A 17,732-nucleotide genomic window follows, 5' to 3' on the forward strand; every position below is an offset into this window, starting at 1 on the left:
TCATGAGTTTGTTTAATGTTGTTGAAAGTGGAAAAATTGATTTCATGTTTCCTTTACTTGTCAAAAAAATCTTATGTTGAATGAAATGAAAGATGTTTGAGCACTTCATTAACCCATGGACTCCCGGAGGTTCCCCAGTAATGAGTCCTCAGTCAAAGGGTTAAAATGCATACATGTTTGCATCTAGAATAAGAAAAAAATACAATGTAATGTAACTTAAAGGGGCTAGGTCACGCAAGTTTAGGCAATTTCAGCATTGATTGATTTGTCATAGAATTAACTAAAATATCAAAATAACTGTTCAAAACTATAGAAGAACTCTAACAAAACACAGGGAAGCCAAGAAGGGACATGGATGGACAAAACTGGAGAGGATTGAAGTGGATTGAATTTGGTTAAATTTGAAAAACGTCGGCCCACCTTTTTTCAAATTTGTATCAATCTTTATCAAAATGTCATTTACAAAGCTGGAAAATCATTCTCAGTTGTTATGTGGCCGTGATTTTGCAATTGAAAGACTCTTGCTCTGCCAATTTGACGTTTAGAGCTCATAATTAACAAAATGAAACAAAATTACCTAAAATAGCGTGACCTAGCCCCTTTAAAGTTTCTTACAATCAAATTGCAGACCTCATGGAGTTGGGTCATGATGATTACTTGGTAATAATGTAATGGCTTTATATACATACACCTCACATATCACATACAGTTTCATGGTGGCTTACTGTTCTCTAGTTCACAATTTTTCTGAGACTACCAAGGGTCTCCAGGCTTGTACTCTTCACAAACAGTGTTGGTTAACAGGAAGGGTTTTGAAATGGGGCCTACGGTTTATAGTCCCTACCCTATGTGAGAAGAGTGGAAAGTCTAACCATTAAGTATGCAGATGATTTTATAAAGGAAGCAATTTCTCCTCAGTTACTTTTTAAGACCCCAAACCAGCGATTTCCCACACGAAAGTCTGATGCTCAACCAACTGAGCCAGTGGTTGCTGGTAAAAGGCCTCTGCATGGCTTACGTTTGGATTTCAAAATTTGCACAATTCCCACTCATCTTTTATAATATTGATGGAAGGCAAGCAAAATGATGTCATGGGAATCGAAGTGATTGGCAAATTAAGGATGGAGAAGTGATCTGTGAGTCCCTTACTGTGGTTCCTAACCGCTATCTATTATCCACTTCCCTTCTTAGGAAATTGACAAACATGTACTGTCCAGAATATCAGTTGTTCAAGCCTTTGACATATTCTCAATGATTGAAGCTCTAGAGAGTGTCAGACAAAGTCTGTCAAATGAGGTAAGAAAAAGGTACCCTGCACCTCGAGCTCTAGCCATGGCATAATGGAAAAAAAAGTGTGCTCAAGTTGATGATGTCCGCTTCAGTCACCTATAGCTGTAGTGCCTCCACTAGCAATGCCAAAATTCAATGGCCTAAAGGCAATGCAACAGCTGAATAGGTAAGCCTAGACAGCAACCTAAGTATTATCCTCCGCTCCCGACTCAGAGGGATTCCGGGAACAAGCTTAGCCTTTTTAGTAGTGTGGTATACGAAACATGTCTCGAGAAGTTTGGTGCAGTAGAGTCAAAGAAAGGGAGACTAGAAGTAGTGAAGAGACCAAACAGAACGCAGGTGAGGAAGGGCCAACTGTGGGCAAACCAGAGAACCACAAAGCACCAACTGAAGGAAGCCCCTGAGCATGAGAAAGCTGGACTACAACCCTGCTGGACGACATAAGGAAACAGATACGAGTCCTGTCTCGTGCTGAGAACCAACACAAGCAATGGAAGCAAAAGCGGAAGACCAGGGATGCTTTCTACAAAAACCCATACGCCTTCGCTAAATCACTTTTCACTGGAAGTAAGAGCAGTGTTTTGGATGTGCTTCAGGAGGAGCTGGAGGATCATTTGAAAAAGACCTACTCCGATTCCTGTCGAAATGTGCTGCTGCCTCACATGCAGGGCATTACGAGGCCAGCCCCACCAGGTGTAGCCTATGATGTGTCCAACCTCAAAGTGAAAGAGGTTTGTGAGTTTGTGCGGAAAGCCTGTACCAAGAGTGCTCCTGTCATGAATGGCTTTCCCTACATCAGCTGTGTAAGAACTGTGCGATCGTGCTTGTTGAGCTCACAGTCCTCCTGCAACGGGCCTGGAAAGAGGACCTCATACTTCCAGACTGGTGCCTCGTGGATGGCATCCAAATCCCTAAAGAGAAGAGCTCAGTTGGCATTGGCAACTTTTGCCCGATTTCGTTGTGTGGGAAACACAAGAAAGGCGTCCACACTTTCACAATTTCACGATTCACAGATTTTTCTTCTCCCGATCAAAACACACCGCTCACAAAGACCACACTACTAAAAAAAGCCGAAACCCTACACCTCAAAAAACCTATTAAAAAAGCTATTGTTGTCTGGTTGAGATAAACAACCCTCATTACTATAATCAATCAACGATCACTATCAATTAATGCTTTGTGCAGTTTCCGACAGCTGCTTAACATAAAGGGCAAGATTTTCTTTGGCGTCATCACTTGCCGCATGACAAACTTCCTCATGGACAATGTGTTTATTGATACCGCTGTAAAGAAAGCCAGTATCCCAGGCTTCCCCTGATGCCTGGAGCATGCTCAAATGATCTGGAACTCCATCCGGAGGGCCAAGCAAGATAAGAGAGAACTGCATGTGGTTTGGCTTGACCTCGCTAATGCCTACGGATCAGTCCCCCATGACCTGGGCCCGGTTGTTCGAAAGCCGATTAACTTAATCCAGGATTAGCGTAAATTTTTGTTCTTGTTTTCAGCTTTTTGGTGAAAATTTATTTTGCTTAATTTTGTTTTTTTGTGATTGATTCCTTCTAATGTAAAGTTTTGCCGAATATCAGCGTTGAACAGCACTTGGGATCAGAGAAATAAACTCCTTGGTTAATTTTTAATCTGGGATTAGCGTTAATCGGCTTTTGAACAACCGGGCCCTGATCTATTGTTCCCTCAACTTCCTCTATATCCCAGGAAAGATCAAAATGCTCCTGCAAAAGTACTTTGACTCACCCTTCATGTGTTTTACTACCCAGTGCTACACTACCAACTGGCAAACAATGGAGGTTGGGCATCATGATTGGCTGCGTCATCTCTCCACTCTTGTTCATCACGTGCATGGAGATGCTGCTACGTGGAGCCAAAGATGCAATTAAGGGGGGAATGGTGGATGGAGGCATAGTGCTACCTCCAGTGAAAGTGTTTATGGACGATGTTACAACCCTTGCTGAATCCAGAAGTGGGCCAAAGCTCCTCCTCCAGTGTCTGAATGAGCTTTTCGAATGGTGCCGTATGAAAGCCAAGCCATAGAAATGCCACAGTCACTCCATTGTGCATGGACAAGTCAAAGAAATTCAGTTCTCTATTGGTGGCAACGAGATTCCAACCGTAAAAGAGCAGCCTGAGTTTCGGCCGTTGGTATAGCATGCCACTTACTGACCGTCATCGCGGTACCAAAATGGAGAAGACTGCAAAGGAGGGTTTAATAGCCGTCAATGAGACAGATCTCCCCAGAAAGCGGAAGGCGTGGATTTTCCAACATGGCCTCCTTCCCCGCCTACTTTGGCCGCCATAGATCTACGAGGTAACACTCACTTGTGTTGAAGCAATCCAGCGGCACATCAACAAATGTCTCAGGAAATGGCTAGGTGTCCCTCCCAGCTTTACAACTATCGGGCTGTACAGTCGCTCGTCAAAGGTACAGCTACCACTTTCTTCCGTCGAGGATGAATTTAAGGCTAGGAAGGTGCGTCTACACATGATGCTCCGGGATTCGGCTGACCAAGTGATCTGCGAGGTACAACCCGGGGTGAAATCTGGCCAGAAATGGTCTGCTGAACAAGCAGTGACTGAAGCAGAAGCTATCCTTCGAACTAAGGATATCGTAGGTGCTGTGCAAGGTAGTAGTAGAGCTGGCCTAGGTAATAACGCACATCGCTGGTTCTCTGCGCAGGGACCTAAAGGGCGCTGTTAGATGGTTATCGAGGAAGTACGCACCATTGATGAAGAAAGGAGATCAGCTACAGCAGGTGGGTTTGCTAAACAGTGTTCTTGGTCAAGCTGGGAAGAGGCAGAACAGAGAAAACTCATCTGGCCCACCCTTGCTCAGATGGAGCCATTGAGGATCAGCTTCCTACTGAGGTCCACGTATGACCTTCTTCCTACACCTACAAACCTCCAACAATGGAGCATTATTGACGGCGACATTTGCCGTGCTTGTAACCAAACGTGTGCCACCTTAGAGCATGTGCTAACGGCTTGCAATAAATCACTTCAGAAGTATACCTGGAGACACAACAAAGTGTTGCAGGTTATAGCCGAAGCCACACAGGCCTAATGCACCAGCATCAATAAAGCACGAGTTAAAGAGATAACAAATCAAGGCATCAAGTTCCACAAGGAAGGTGAACAGCCCCAACTAGCCGCCGTGAAGAGAACAAAACAGTCGGGACTAGTTAAGGACGTTCGCGCCCATTGCTACTGCGTATTTTTTTGCGCATGTCACGCACACTTCATGCATCCCAGACCACGAAGGTAAACACGATGCTAAAGGCGCAAACATTTCCCACAAGAATGGAACTTGAACAGCCCCAACTAGCCGCCGTGAAGAGAACAAAACAGTCGGGACTAGTTGTGGCGTCATGAAATAGCTGTGGACCCAAGTCTTCTCGGAAGTGTCACGCAATGACATGACAGTGGGAATAGACAATCTCTTTGAGAACTTCGCAGCAATTTTACTCTCTTGAATGCTCGGTGACCCCCATTTGTCTTTCCGTAGATCACTTCCTTTCCTGATTTTGTCCATTTTAACAAAAAAAAAAAAATCTGTACGTGAGAAGTTAGAAATATTTTGCCTTTTATGCTCTCGTGCTATGGCAGCTTTCTTTCTTAGACTAATATGTATCGTTTTTCAAGGTCTATTTCACCACAGAAAAAAGACATCAGCTGCAAAAGTTGATTTAGTTATATTAGTTATGTTGAATTGAGTTTGTTTACCTGATCTAAATTTACCTAATGTAGCTTTTTTATTGCTGACAGTTGTAAGCTAAGATCGTCCTAAAATAACGCAAGCTTTTAAGGGCCTGTTTATATGGTCTCGGGTACCTGAGACAATCCTCCCTCCGAGTTACGCTTGGCGAGATATTTTCCAATCACTTGTTTAAAAATTCTATCGACATGAGGTGGCCGAGACAAGTCAGGTGGGCGAGACAACTCGGGGAGGCGAGTTGTCTCACTTCAGCAGGTAGGGTAACCCTGGCAGACGAGACAACTTTTTCGCTGGGCAAGATATTTTTCCACTCATTTGTTTAAAAATTCTATCAACATGAGGTGGGCGAGACAAGTCGGCTGGGCGAGACAACTCGGGGAGGCGAGTTGTCTCACATCGGCAGGTAGGGTAACCCTTGCAGGCGAGACAACTTTTTTGCATGTAAACAGTTTGGCTCATAAAAATCAAAGAAGCAACAATTTGGGAGCTTATACATGTTTTTAGCATTTACTTTCGAAAGAAAGTTTTTTCCCGCCAAAATTCTCACCGCTGTCAACGGAAACTCTCGATTCATAAATAGTATTTTATTTAAACTACATATTACTGCTGCGTTAAGATGGTTAGTCCATTTGATGAATGTGAAAACGCAACTATACTTAACAAAAACGAACTAGAAAGAAAGAAAAAGGCAAATGATGATACGCATTTTTTGAAGATGTGTCTTAAAATATATGCATAATTAAGTAGGGTCAACTTTGTCACGGTCACGCAATTCTCATATAGACGCTCGGTAAAGTTGTCTCGGGAAGGAGGGATGTCTTGGGTAACCGAGACCATATAAACAAGCCCTAAAAGTGCACCTCATGATCTCGAAAACAAGCACGGTGACCCCCCATTTTTGTTTGCCTTTTTGGCAAAAGTAGATCATTACCCAGACATCATAATCTGGTCTGACTACCGTAAATGCATGCACCTGGTTGAACTAACTGTGCCTTGGGAAGGAAACTTTGAGTTCGCAAACGAACGCAAGAGAACCCTTTACGAGCCCCTCCGTGCTAACTGTGAAGACTGTGGCTGGGCCTGTAGTGTTATACCCATGCAGTTGGGTGCCGCGGTTTCATTGCAAGATCGACCGGGTCCTTCTTGTCAAACATTGGACTCCCAACAAGAACTCTCCGAGCAGCAATCAAGACTCTTCAAGAAGAAGCAGAGGCAGCATCCGACTGGATCTGGCAGTCATCACGCAGGGCCTAAGCCTGCGTTGGTCACATTAATATCTTGTAAAACTGCTTCCAGCAAAGATCTCTGTTATCTGCTGCCTGGACACTCCTTGAGCATATACGACACGCTCGCTGCCTGACCAGGCATCACCCAGTGGCATCTGCCGCTGGCGGCCCCAGGAACTGCAGTCCTGTTGCTAGCCGCCGAAACTACCATAGTTCCTGGTCAACGGCTGACAAGGGTGATGCCTAGAAGTTGGCAGTTAAGCCTCAGCATGAATTCCTCTGATGGATGGCAGCAAAATCTTGTCAGAGCTACTGCACATACAGTTACATACTTCCTGTGAGTAATCAGCCAAAAAGACTAACAGTTGGGCCTGGAAGTAGATGAGATTACAATGCCTTCCAGGAATGGAAAACGGGACACAACTAAAACAGTCATACAACATAAAATTAATGATAAATCCTAAACTCAATTGGGCCATGTCCAGTACTTACAGATGTACCTAACAGCAGCAGCCCAGAAGTCTTCAGCAACTGAATTATAAAGGATGCAGCTCAGGTAGACAGGCATCTTTGGTAGGTGCTGTATGGTTTGTGTATAAGTGCAGCAATCAGCTAGAATGTAAGTATTAGCTGGGCATAGAGAGGTATGAGGGAGAACAACCAGAGGACCTGGCCAGGAACCCCCGACTGAGGTTGAGATCAACTGAAACTCGGGCCATGTATGATCGTAGAAGTGGGAGGTGCTGATATATGGTGACCAGCAACGTATTAGAGTAAATTAAAGTAGACTAGTACATGTAAAATAGAGCTGCACCTTATGAATGACAAATACAGCTGTAGCTAGATTTTACCCAATTGAGACAGGTACTGTATGAACCCCCTAACACTTGATTACCAGTAATGTTGTTTTTTTTTTCTAGGGTGAAGATGGCAACATTCCACATCTTAAATTGATAATTGTTGATTGTTTAGCTGCTGTTGTATCTCCTATTCTTGGTGGCCAACAAATTCATGGTAATACCTCAATTCCATCAGTGTGACTGATACAGTGTAGGTTTCATGTACATAGCATTCAAAATAAATTATTAGTAAATGACATTGAAATTTTCCAAAGTAAATATTTGGGTAGGTTTTAGACCATGTGGGTTTCCAAAACTACAAACAGATGTATTTACATTTCTGCCGTGGTATGTGAAACCCATTCAATTCTATGTCAAAATGACTTGTGGTTGTTATTAAGAGCACTGATCTAGATCAATGACATGCAAGTCCTCAGTGGCAGTGACCAGTCCTATACAGCATTCTCCAACAACTACCCTGCCGTTAGCTTGTAGTGATAAATACTACAGTACAAGTCAGTCAGTTTGCTAATTATTGTGCACCTCGTTTGCTATCTCCCTCCCCCCCTTAGGTCATTCGTTGATGGTCAAGCTTTCACGGATTTTGAAATCTCTGGCTTTTGAACATTCAGTTGCAGTTGTGGTGCGTTTTTGACATGTTGTCCTTCCTTCTTTGAGTCTTTTATTGCTGAAAAGCTCAAATTCATTTTCTTCTTTCGATTTTCTGAAGGCACATTGCATTGTCTGAACTTTTTTAGATAACCAACAATGTGGTCACCGATTCCTCCAAGTTGTCTTCATTTTCTGTCAAACCTGCCCTTGGCCCAACCTGGGCTCATGTTCCAAACACGAGATTGTTTATACAAAAACAGATTGGGACTTCAGAAAGCAAAAGAATTGCCACTGTCACAAAGTCTACCAGACAGGTAATGTTTTCATTTCCAACCCTAGGTTTTCGTAGTCTTCTTTGAAGTGGCTGGAATTGTTCTGGACAGCGAATTTATCATGTGTCTTCATGGATGGGGAATGTGTCTTCTAAATGTATGTTACTTCATGGTGGCTACTGTCTGGGGGGGGGGGGGGGAATGGGGGGCGGCTCCCATGGCCAAGTGAGGTAGGTGTGTGATGTTGTGGAGGATTTCAAGCAGTTACTTCCACTGGAAAAGTGTGCCGAAATTATTACACTTGAGTTTTCTTTTTCAACTGAAAGCAGTTTAATGTTGACATATTTCCATGTCATACAACATGTGTAATCAAAAGTTTTAGATATTTTTAATCAGTACGATTGAGATAAATAATCATCGTTTCAATTACCTAAATAGAGACCGTGAAAATCGAAATATTTCTAGGAAATCGCAAACCAAGGATTGGGTTGAGGCCAAATATTGGTATCAACAAACTTTTTATATCGGTACTCTGGTATTTCAAGCTTGAAGATTGTCGGTTGCGTGTAGAAATAAATGCGTCAAGTACATTTGTAAATATTGTGGGGTTAAGAAACCATTTAGTGGCAATGGTAGGACCTGAACCCAGACGGGAAGTACCACTAGGTCTTATTATTATTATTATTATTATTATTATTATTGTTATTATTATTATTAATTTTTTATTTGAGTTTTTTACTTCACAGAAAGTACAAGTTTGCTGTACGTTTTACATTGACCATGGTGGCGTACGCAGTCAGAGACGACAAAATATTGCAATGGAACAAAACGAAAAATTCTGACTTGCTTGCAGACGAAGTATGAACTTTTGTTACATCAACTTGTGTTGGTGTAGTTCAAAACAGTGCTTCCATGATAGTGTCGGCCTCTTTATTGCTTTTAAACTGAAATTTTGCGGAAAGACATTTTTCAAGAAGCATTGTCCTGTTGTCCCGTTGGACTTTTTTGAACTAAAAGTCTAAGTCTAAGTTGTAAACGTTTCCAGTGTCAATACGTTTTGCGCCTCTTTTTTAATTCAAGTGTGTCAGAAATTCCAGTCGGACCATTAAGAAAGTCTTGCAAGTTTGCACAAAACGTTACGACTATTAACTGTACTTGTGGTTTCCATGCGTTAGAAGAAATAGAAAAGACTTCAATCACTTATTGGAATACATTTTGTGAAGTGGCCATTTGGTGGAAAATCGCTCCCACCCGAACTAGAAGAGAATCAATACTGTCTAGCTCAGCAACCTCGCCTTCCTTTAACACCAAGATGAGGTCACAATCTTTGACAGTATTTAGTCCATGTGCTATAGTGATGACAGTGGAGTTGTTCAGTTTGTCGTGCACAGTGGTCCAGATGGTTTTCTCTGTATTTGGATCCACGTGCGCAGTTGGCTCATCCAATATGACGATCTGGCTTTTTGGAAGCAGAGTCCGAGCCAAGCAGATTAAATGCCGTTCACCAACGTTCAGGTTCGGGCACCAAATTAGACTTATCACTTTTATCCCAACCAGAATTTCCAGGAATTTGTGTAAATGTTAAACAACCTCTCTTGACTCACAAGATTCCCATCGGCTTACTTCCTCATTTCCTCTACTTGTTCTTGATAGTTTTGCTCCAACGCGTGCATTTTAAGGACGGTGCCTACTATTGTTATTTCGCATACGTTCTGCGCATCTCGAGATACTCGGATTTCTTATCGGCGGTGCTTATTAACACAGGGATATTTTTGCGCGGTTTTTCAACTATGTGGAGAAAGCAGAACTTAGCAATTTCTCTTGGTATCCAAAAAGAAACTTGGGGATAACCATGCAATTTTCAGAGGCAATTAAGCTTCAATTTGGCAAACAACGCCATACATTGTTTTTTATTTTAAAGCTTTTTACAAATATTGTTGATTAATTATCTTCGAAAAATGCGTGGTTACCCCCAATTTTCTTTTTGGATTTCAATAACACATGTTGAGATCTGCTTTTCCTGCATATTCAGAAAACCGCGCGAAAATACCTTTGAATTAGTAGGCACCGTCCTTACGTGCACGGATCCCAGTCACCAGCTCACTCACAAGTGAGATGCGTTGGTCCGTAAATTTAACAGTTTTCAAACGCAAACGCGCGCGCAGAGATGATATTTTAAAGACACAAGGACCTACCACTCCTAAAATAGAACCCCTACAAGGGCTTGCCATTCAACGAGGTACAAGAGTAGGCACACGACAGCTATCAGCTCGAATACTAGGGACTTGATATTGCCTTCTGTTGTCTCCCGAATGATTTGCAGGCTGATCAAGGAATCGGGGAAAAAATGCATGGAAAATTTGAATGTTATCAAGCTGTTTAAATCCGGGATATTCCGGCAAACAAGGGGAAGGTGGGAGACTAATTTTGCTTTTGTAGTACCGCAAGTAACTTTAATCGTGGCTAAACAGACTAAGAGGTACACACAGTTTGTCCAGAACACATGTTATCCAAACGTTGCTGAAACGTTTCACAGCTTCGCAGCCAGGCCTGCGATACACAGGGATACCAGGATATAACATCCCATCCTAACCCATAGTTCAATAGTTCAACGGAAGTCCTATTCAAAGTTCAAAGTTCAAAGTTCAAAAATAAGAATACAACTCAACACAATCAAAATATAACGATGCTTCATACAATAGAGTTTTGACGTTCTAGTAATAAACAAAGTCAGCATCTCTCTTTGGTTTTGGTGTTCGAGTTGAACGTCTCAGTTCCTTCGCTGAATCGGCAGGACCACTATCTGCGGGATTCCTATCATCTGAAACTGTAGTTTCTGTTAGATTCAAACTTCTCTATCTGTTTATTTGTTTTTTCCACACGTGATTGTTACTCTATCTTATTTACGCGCGTGTGACATTGCGTTACATCATGACGCCTTGATGTATGTGGATCAGTTTTCAATCAAGTTTTTCAATTGCCACGTGCTTTCACTCGCTAGTGTTCTGCTTTAGTTTTCTGCTGTTTAATTAACCTTTCTTCGTGTATTTCTTCGCTTCTCCGGATCAGAGGAATATTTGTAAGTTTACTTTATGCTGTGTTTTTTCAATCAGTGCATCAGTGTCTTAGAAATATTGTGATTTATTTCCTTTCAGTCGAACCATTGTTTCTTTATTGTCATTGTCATTGCTGATCTTCAAATATTGACTTCGAATGCGTTCGGATTACCTCTTGATCACTTCAATTGTAGTAAGCATTAAATGGAACCCTTATTAATTGTCTACGATTTGGTGCTTACATTAGTTCGAAAATAAGGAATATGGCTGAAGCTTCGAGCGAAGAGTCAACTCGTTCAACTCGCGACAGGCGACCTAATGTTACCCTCGACAACGAAGGAATTAAGCATGAAAAGTCCCTTCAGTGTCGCAAAACAAGGAGTGCAGCAAAGGCACGCATCACCAGAAAAATCAAGGAACTGACGGAAAGCTTTACAAACCGTGAAAACGTTGCTGATGTTCGTAAATGGGCCCAGGAATTCGAAGAAATCGCCAAGAATTTCCGAGAAGCCCAAAACGCATACCACGCCACCCTCGAAGATGATTTCGAAATTCAAGACTCGCAGGAGTATTTCGAGTGCAAGAATCAACGGATCGTCAACTTTCAATGGACACTCGAAGAGTGGTTCTCAAGAGCGGAAAGTGAAATAAACCTGTATGACTCTGTCAGCAATACTGGGACCAGATCCCATACACGCACATCGCGTTCCAAATCGTCGCATACAAGTCTGCGCTCTTCGGAAGCCGGATCGTCAGCCGCCAGTCCTCGAACAATTGCAGCGGCGAAAAGAGCATCGTTAACCGCCGAGGCAGCCGCTCTGCGCCAGCAACAAAGTTTGCAGGAAGAAGAGTTGAGGCTAAAGCAGCAGCAAGAAGAGGCCAGATTGCGCCTCGAACAACGCAAACAACAACTCCAGCTCCAGACCGAAATTGCTAAGATGGAGGCTGAAGAGCGCATCTACGCTGTGGCCGAACAAGGAGACCATTACTTTCAACAGCCATTCCCAACGCAGAAACCAAGGAAGGACTTCCAATGACCGCAGACCCCGACGCAGTGACAATTTTGCGACTCTGGGAGGCGAACCTGTTAGTGAGAACAATGAAAACAGGCGTGATATAATGAAGGCCACGCCTAAATGCCATTTATGCAAGGAGAACCAGTGGTTGACCCGCTGTCGTCAATTCAAGAAGCAGTCGGTGGACCAGAGACTAACGTTCGTTCGTTCGCAAACAAGGACTCTGCGAGAACTGCTTTCAACCTGGCCATAAAGTCCAATCCTGTCCGAAGAACAGCTATTGCAAAATTCCCACTTGCTGTACGAAACATTCGACGTTTCTCCATCCAAAATCGCCAGATCGTAACGTTGGGAACTTCCCCTCCAACGAAGGTCCAATTAACGAAGACGACAGAAGAGCGACTGGGAACAACAATGACGGGGCGCACAATGCTTACGTCAATGGCGACCGTCAATGTGCTTCAACTGGGGCCGGCGTACCAACGATTGGCCTTCCTATCGTACCTGTTAAAGTCAGGGCCAGAAGTGCGGACCCCCCAGTTTTAACTTACGCCCTCTTGAATAGTGGATCGAACACGACATTCTGCAGTCAGCAGCTCATGGAAATGTTAACTGTCGATGGCGAACAGACTACCCTCTCATTGACAACCTTGGGGAAGCACGATAGCGTGACGAAGTGCAAGGTCTTCAAGCTGGAAGTGTTCGACTTGAACGAACGGAACTTCGTTGAGCTCCCAACTGTCTTCTCGACCCCACAACTACCAGTTGGTAAAAACAGCATCCCGCAACAAAAGGACGTAAACAAGTATCCTTACCTCAAAGGCATTCAGCTGCCCAAGATTGACGCCCCCATTGGCCTGCTTATCGGAAATGATGTTCCGAAGGCTTTAGCACCTAAAAGAGTAATAGCAAGTAACGACAAAGGACCGTATGCAGTAAAAACGATATTCGGGTGGACACTCAATGGTCCTCTTGACCGAAAGGGAAATTCCCGTCGTACAGCGAACTTCATCAAGGCAGACGAGGAACTCAGCCAACAGTTCACAAGGTTCTGCAATCTAGAGTTCAGCGATTCAGCGTACGACAAGGACGCAGCGCCGTCCAAAGAAGATTGGCACGCCATTAAACTGAAGTCAGGTCATTACGAAGTAGCCTTACCTTGGAGGAACACCCCACCTAACCTGCTGAACAACCGACCATTAGCAGAACACCATTTGAAGTTGTTACAGAGAAGGCTGCTTAAGGACGAAGAGCTTCATTCAAAGTATTCTGCGTTCGTCGACGACTTGCTAAAGAATGGCCATGCTCGCAAGGTGCCAGGAGACCGGCTAGACCGTCCTGTTGGCGCAGTGTGGTACCTACCTCACCATCCCGTCCTTAATGCGAACAAGCCGGGCAAAGTCCGTGTCGTTTTCGACTGCGCAGCAAAATACTGGGGTACATCACTTAACGACCAACTTCTTCAGGGACCTGACCTTACAAACAACCTGGTTGGCGTTCTGACACGCTTCCGACAGGAACCTGTTGCTCTTATGGCCGACGTAGAGTCAATGTTTCACCAAGTACGTGTCAGTCCTAACGATTGTGACGCTCTTCGGTTCCTTTGGTGGCCAAACAATGACTTGAACAGTGAACCAGAAGAATATCAGATGATGGTGCATCTCTTCGGTGCCACATCATCACCAAGCTGTGCTAACTTCGGTCTCCGGCAAACCGCAGAAAACAATTGCCAAGAATTTAGCAAGGAAGCGGTTGACAGCGTCAAGGACAACTTCTACGTTGACGACTGCTTCAAGTCAGTTCCATCCGAAACCGAAGCCATTGGTCTGGTGAACGAGCTCTGCACGCTACTCTCGAAGGGAGGGTTCCGCTTGACAAAATGGATCTCCAATTCCCGAAAGGTCATTGATTCTATTCCACTGTCCAAAAGAGCAGGCTCCGTGAAGGATCTTCTCCTCGATCAACTGCCAATTGAACGGGCCTTGGGAGTCAGATGGGATATGGGATCCGACACCTTTGGCTTCAAGATAAGTGTAAAGGACAGGCCTGCAACCAGACGAGGAATTCTATCTGTTGTCAGCTCCGTCTATGACCCGTTAGGATTTGCAGCTCCATTTATCCTGCCAGCGAAGTCGCTGCTTCAAGACCTATGTCGCAAAAATCTTGGGTGGGATGAACCCATATCGGACGAGGACCTCATACGCTGGAGAAATTGGCTCGAAGACCTTAGAGTCAACCGCTGTTTTAAGCCCATCAACTTCGGTGAAGTCGCCTCCAGTCAGCTACACCATTTCGCAGACGCTTCCCAGTTTGCATATGGTGCTGTAACCTATCTCCGCCTCACCAACAGTAAAGGTGACGTCCACTGCTCCTTCATCATTGGCAGGTCGCGGTTATCCCAGCAATTGACGATCCCTCGCCTCGAGCTCTCAGCAGCCGTAGTGGCAACGCGATTGGACAGAATGGTCTCGAAGGAAATCGGTATACCAGTCGATCAATCTATCTTCTGGACAGATAGTACCTGTGTTTTGGGCTACATCGCCAATAAAGATAAGCGGTTTCACACTTTCGTGGCAAATCGTGTCGCTGCCATACACGAAGTCACTTCACCTCCTCAATGGAAACACGTTGGCACTAAACAGAACCCTGCCGACGATGCCTCGCGTGGCCTCACAGCTGAAGCCTTGCTGAAGAACAAACGTTGGATACGAGGACCTGAATTCCTTTGGAAATCAGAAGATGCATGGCCAAGCCAACAGTGTTTGGTATCAATGGTTGCAGAGAACGACCCAGAGGTCAAGAGAGAATCACAAGTGCTTTCAACCAAGGCTGAAGCAGGGTCGACCCTTGGTCAATTCTTCGGACGCCTTTCCCAATGGCACCGCTTAAAGAAGTTTGTGGCATGGATACTGTGTTACCGAGCTAACCTAAGAAGAGCTGTTGAACGCAGCAAGTCAGGACCCCTGCCCCTCAACAAGTCAGCAAGATTAGAGCCAATCACCGTAGAAGAAATGAACAAAGCTGAAAGAGAAATCCTGATACATGTTCAGAAGGAGAGTTTCATGGAAGAGATTGCCACTCTAAAGGTTGCAAGTGTGATAGTTGACAGGGCAGGCACCACCAAAGCCAAGAAACCTCGAGTCAAGAAATCTAGTAGAATCTTCAAGCTCGACCCTCAGTTGATGGACGGTCTACTACGTGTAGGCGGACGGCTCGAGAAGGCACCCGTTAAGCTGGATGCAAAGCACCCAATAATTCTGCCGGCCTCACACCATGTTGTCCGTTTGATCATCAGGTTCTACCATAACGCTTCTGGACATTCTGGCACTGAACACGTACTCTCCATGATCAGAGAAAGATTCTGGATCGTGAAGGGAAGAGCTGCAGTGAAAAGGACCCTTAGAGACTGTTTCAGCTGCAGAAAGCGACAAGCACCAGTTGGAGAGCAGAAGATGGCAAACCTGCCGCAAGACAGGGTCACTCCAAACAAGCCCCCATTTACCTATGTTGGCGTTGACTGTTTTGGGCCCTTTTGGGTTCGACGCGGAAGGAGCCAAGCCAAGAGATATGGTGTGATCTTCACTTGTTTGACCGTACATGCGATCCACATCGAGGTAGTTCACAGCTTGGACACAGATTCCTTTGTGAACTGCATGCGTCGTTTTATCGCTAGAAGGGGGCAGCCTGAACAGATCAGATCCGATAATGGCGGCAACTTTGTCCGGGGCGAAAAGGAGCTGAGAAATGCTATTGATCGGTGGAATCAGGAAGTCATCGCGGAGTTCCTCTCGCAGAGAAATGTGCAGTGGATCTTCAATCCCCCAGCAGGTTCTCACCGTGGTGGCGTGTGGGAGCGCTGCATCTGCACCATTCGAAAGGTGATGAGTGCCCTCTTAAAAGAGCAGGTCCTCGACGACGAAGGGCTTGCCACTCTCATGTGCGAGGTGGAATCAATAGTCAATGGCAGGCCCCTGACGAAGGTGTCCGACGATCCAAGAGACCTCGAGGCCCTTACTCCAAATCACCTTCTTCTGCTACGGTCTGGTACTACACTGCCGCCTGGCATTTTCAGAAAGGAAGACGTCTATACCCGTCGGAGATAGCGACAAGTTCAGTATTTATCAGACGTTTTCTGGCGCAGGTGGCTCAATGACTATCTCCCTAGTTTGCAAGAAAGACAGAAGTGGACAAGATCAACAGTTAACTTCGAGGTTGGAGACGTCGTCCTTGTGGTAGACGAGAACTCTCCAAGGAATTCGTGCCCCTCGGTCGTATCCAGGAAGTGAAACCGAACAAGGGGGATGGATTAGTAAGGAGAGTAGCATTGAAGACCAAAACGTCAGTCCTGGAACGCCTCATCAATAAGATCGTTCTGCTGGAGGCGCCTCGACTACATGAGCGTAGCTAAGCACTGTGGATCTTGACGATGTCCCTCGCGGAAAAGTTGGTTTAAGACGTGAAGGGGAACACTTTCCTCCTGATATACCTGATTATCTTCTGATTTTCAACGAATTGACATTGATTGATTGGAATTTTTTTGATCTTAGTTGATTAGGAACAACTTCTCAAGTTTATTTTGTCGTTTGAATCATTCAACTTTGTATAAATGCTTAATTGTCGCATTTAGGGGCCGGTATGTTAGATTCAAACTTCTCTATCTGTTTATTTGTTTTTTCCACACGTGATTGTTACTCTATCTTATTTACGCGCGTGTGACATTGCGTTACATCATGACGCCTTGATGTATGTGGATCAGTTTTCAATCAAGTTTTTCAATTGCCACGTGCTTTCACTCGCTAGTGTTCTGCTTTAGTTTTCTGCTGTTTAATTAACCTTTCTTCGTGTATTTCTTCGCTTCTCCGGATCAGAGGAATATTTGTAAGTTTACTTTATGCTGTGTTTTTTCAATCAGTGCATCAGTGTCTTAGAAATATTGTGATTTATTTCCTTTCAGTCGAACCATTGTTTCTTTATTGTCATTGTCATTGCTGATCTTCAAATATTGACTTCGAATGCGTTCGGATTACCTCTTGATCACTTCAATTGTAGTAAGCATTAAATGGAACCCTTATTAATTGTCTACGATTTGGTGCTTACAGTTTCGAGTTGATCTAAAGGAGGCATTGCTGCCCCCGTGAACTCTTCCGACTCCAAGCAGCTGGTGTCATTCTCATCATTTTAGTGATAGCTCCATGCTTGGCACTCTACTAAGAAACTTCACATTAGGAATGAGACGTTGTCCAGTCTCAGCATGGACAAGTTCAAAGGTATCTGGTCCTTTGCTACGAACAATTACATACCTCTGATTACCAAACGTGGGAATCAATTTTCCAAATTTTGTATTTGCCACAAATACAATATCCCCAGGTAAACAGTCAACTTGGGATCAAAACAAACGAGCCCGGAACCAGACAAATAACGAAATTAAGAAAGCCAAACGTAAATAGTTCATTGACAATCTGGAACTCAGCAAGTCAAATCCCAAAAAAACGTGGTATTTAATCAATGAACTGTCTTCGCGACGATGAAACAAGGCTGGGAATATTTCGGAAATTAAAATTGCCGAGCAAATTGTAACTGAACCCCTTGAAATAGCTGAAGAACTAAATCTGCACTTTTCAAACATTGGTGAAAGGCTGGCCTCAGAAATTCCAGCATCTGATTTAGAGCCTGAAACATATCTCACACCAAGTG

The 17,732-nt window shown here is 44.1% G+C and overlaps 3 protein-coding genes across 3 annotated transcripts in view; all 3 read left to right on the plus strand.

Moving 5' to 3' along the window:
- The window catches only part of LOC138046921 (DNA repair protein RAD51 homolog 4-like), a 12,814-nt gene extending 3,639 nt beyond the window's left edge, over nt 1-9,175 (plus strand). Inside the window, exons 7-11 of the mRNA XM_068893547.1 lie at nt 1,192-1,296; nt 7,164-7,257; nt 7,655-7,725; nt 7,841-8,008; nt 8,713-9,175. Of these exons, the coding sequence (XP_068749648.1) occupies nt 1,192-1,296; nt 7,164-7,257; nt 7,655-7,725; nt 7,841-8,008; nt 8,713-8,808 (534 nt within the window). The 3' untranslated portion in view covers nt 8,809-9,175. The remainder of the gene's footprint in view (nt 1-1,191; nt 1,297-7,163; nt 7,258-7,654; nt 7,726-7,840; nt 8,009-8,712) is intronic.
- A 2,983-nt stretch (nt 9,176-12,158) lies between these two features.
- LOC138046669 (uncharacterized) lies at nt 12,159-15,029 on the plus strand. Its single transcript, XM_068893271.1, has 3 exons — nt 12,159-12,240; nt 12,378-14,888; nt 14,989-15,029. Exons 1-3 carry the CDS (start codon nt 12,159-12,161, stop codon nt 15,027-15,029), a joined length of 2,634 nt encoding a protein of 877 aa, XP_068749372.1.
- A 53-nt stretch (nt 15,030-15,082) lies between these two features.
- LOC138044722 (uncharacterized) lies at nt 15,083-17,082 on the plus strand. The gene is made up of 2 exons (XM_068891156.1): nt 15,083-16,916; nt 16,993-17,082. Exon 1 carries the CDS (start codon nt 15,101-15,103, stop codon nt 16,139-16,141), a length of 1,041 nt encoding a protein of 346 aa, XP_068747257.1. The 5' UTR covers nt 15,083-15,100; the 3' UTR covers nt 16,142-16,916; nt 16,993-17,082.
- The last annotated feature ends 650 nt before the right edge of the window (nt 17,083-17,732 follow it).

This window comes from Montipora capricornis, chromosome 4 (assembly GCF_036669925.1).
Source record: "Montipora capricornis isolate CH-2021 chromosome 4, ASM3666992v2, whole genome shotgun sequence".
Classification (NCBI taxonomy): Eukaryota; Metazoa; Cnidaria; class Anthozoa; order Scleractinia; family Acroporidae; genus Montipora; species Montipora capricornis.

Excerpts from the sequence above, each read along its gene's own strand:
- LOC138046669 (XM_068893271.1), top strand. The coding sequence starts at position 12,159 with ATGCCATTTATGCAAGGAGAACCAGTGGTTGACCCGCTGTCGTCAATT. Across the intron at positions 12,241-12,377 it reads TGGACCAGAGACTAACGTTC|ATCGTAACGTTGGGAACTTC; the intron begins GTTCGTTCGCAA and ends CAAAATCGCCAG. Across the intron at positions 14,889-14,988 it reads TGAAGCAGGGTCGACCCTTG|CAAGTCAGGACCCCTGCCCC; the intron begins GTCAATTCTTCG and ends TGTTGAACGCAG.
- LOC138044722 (XM_068891156.1), top strand. The coding sequence starts at position 15,101 with ATGGAAGAGATTGCCACTCTAAAGGTTGCAAGTGTGATAGTTGACAGG.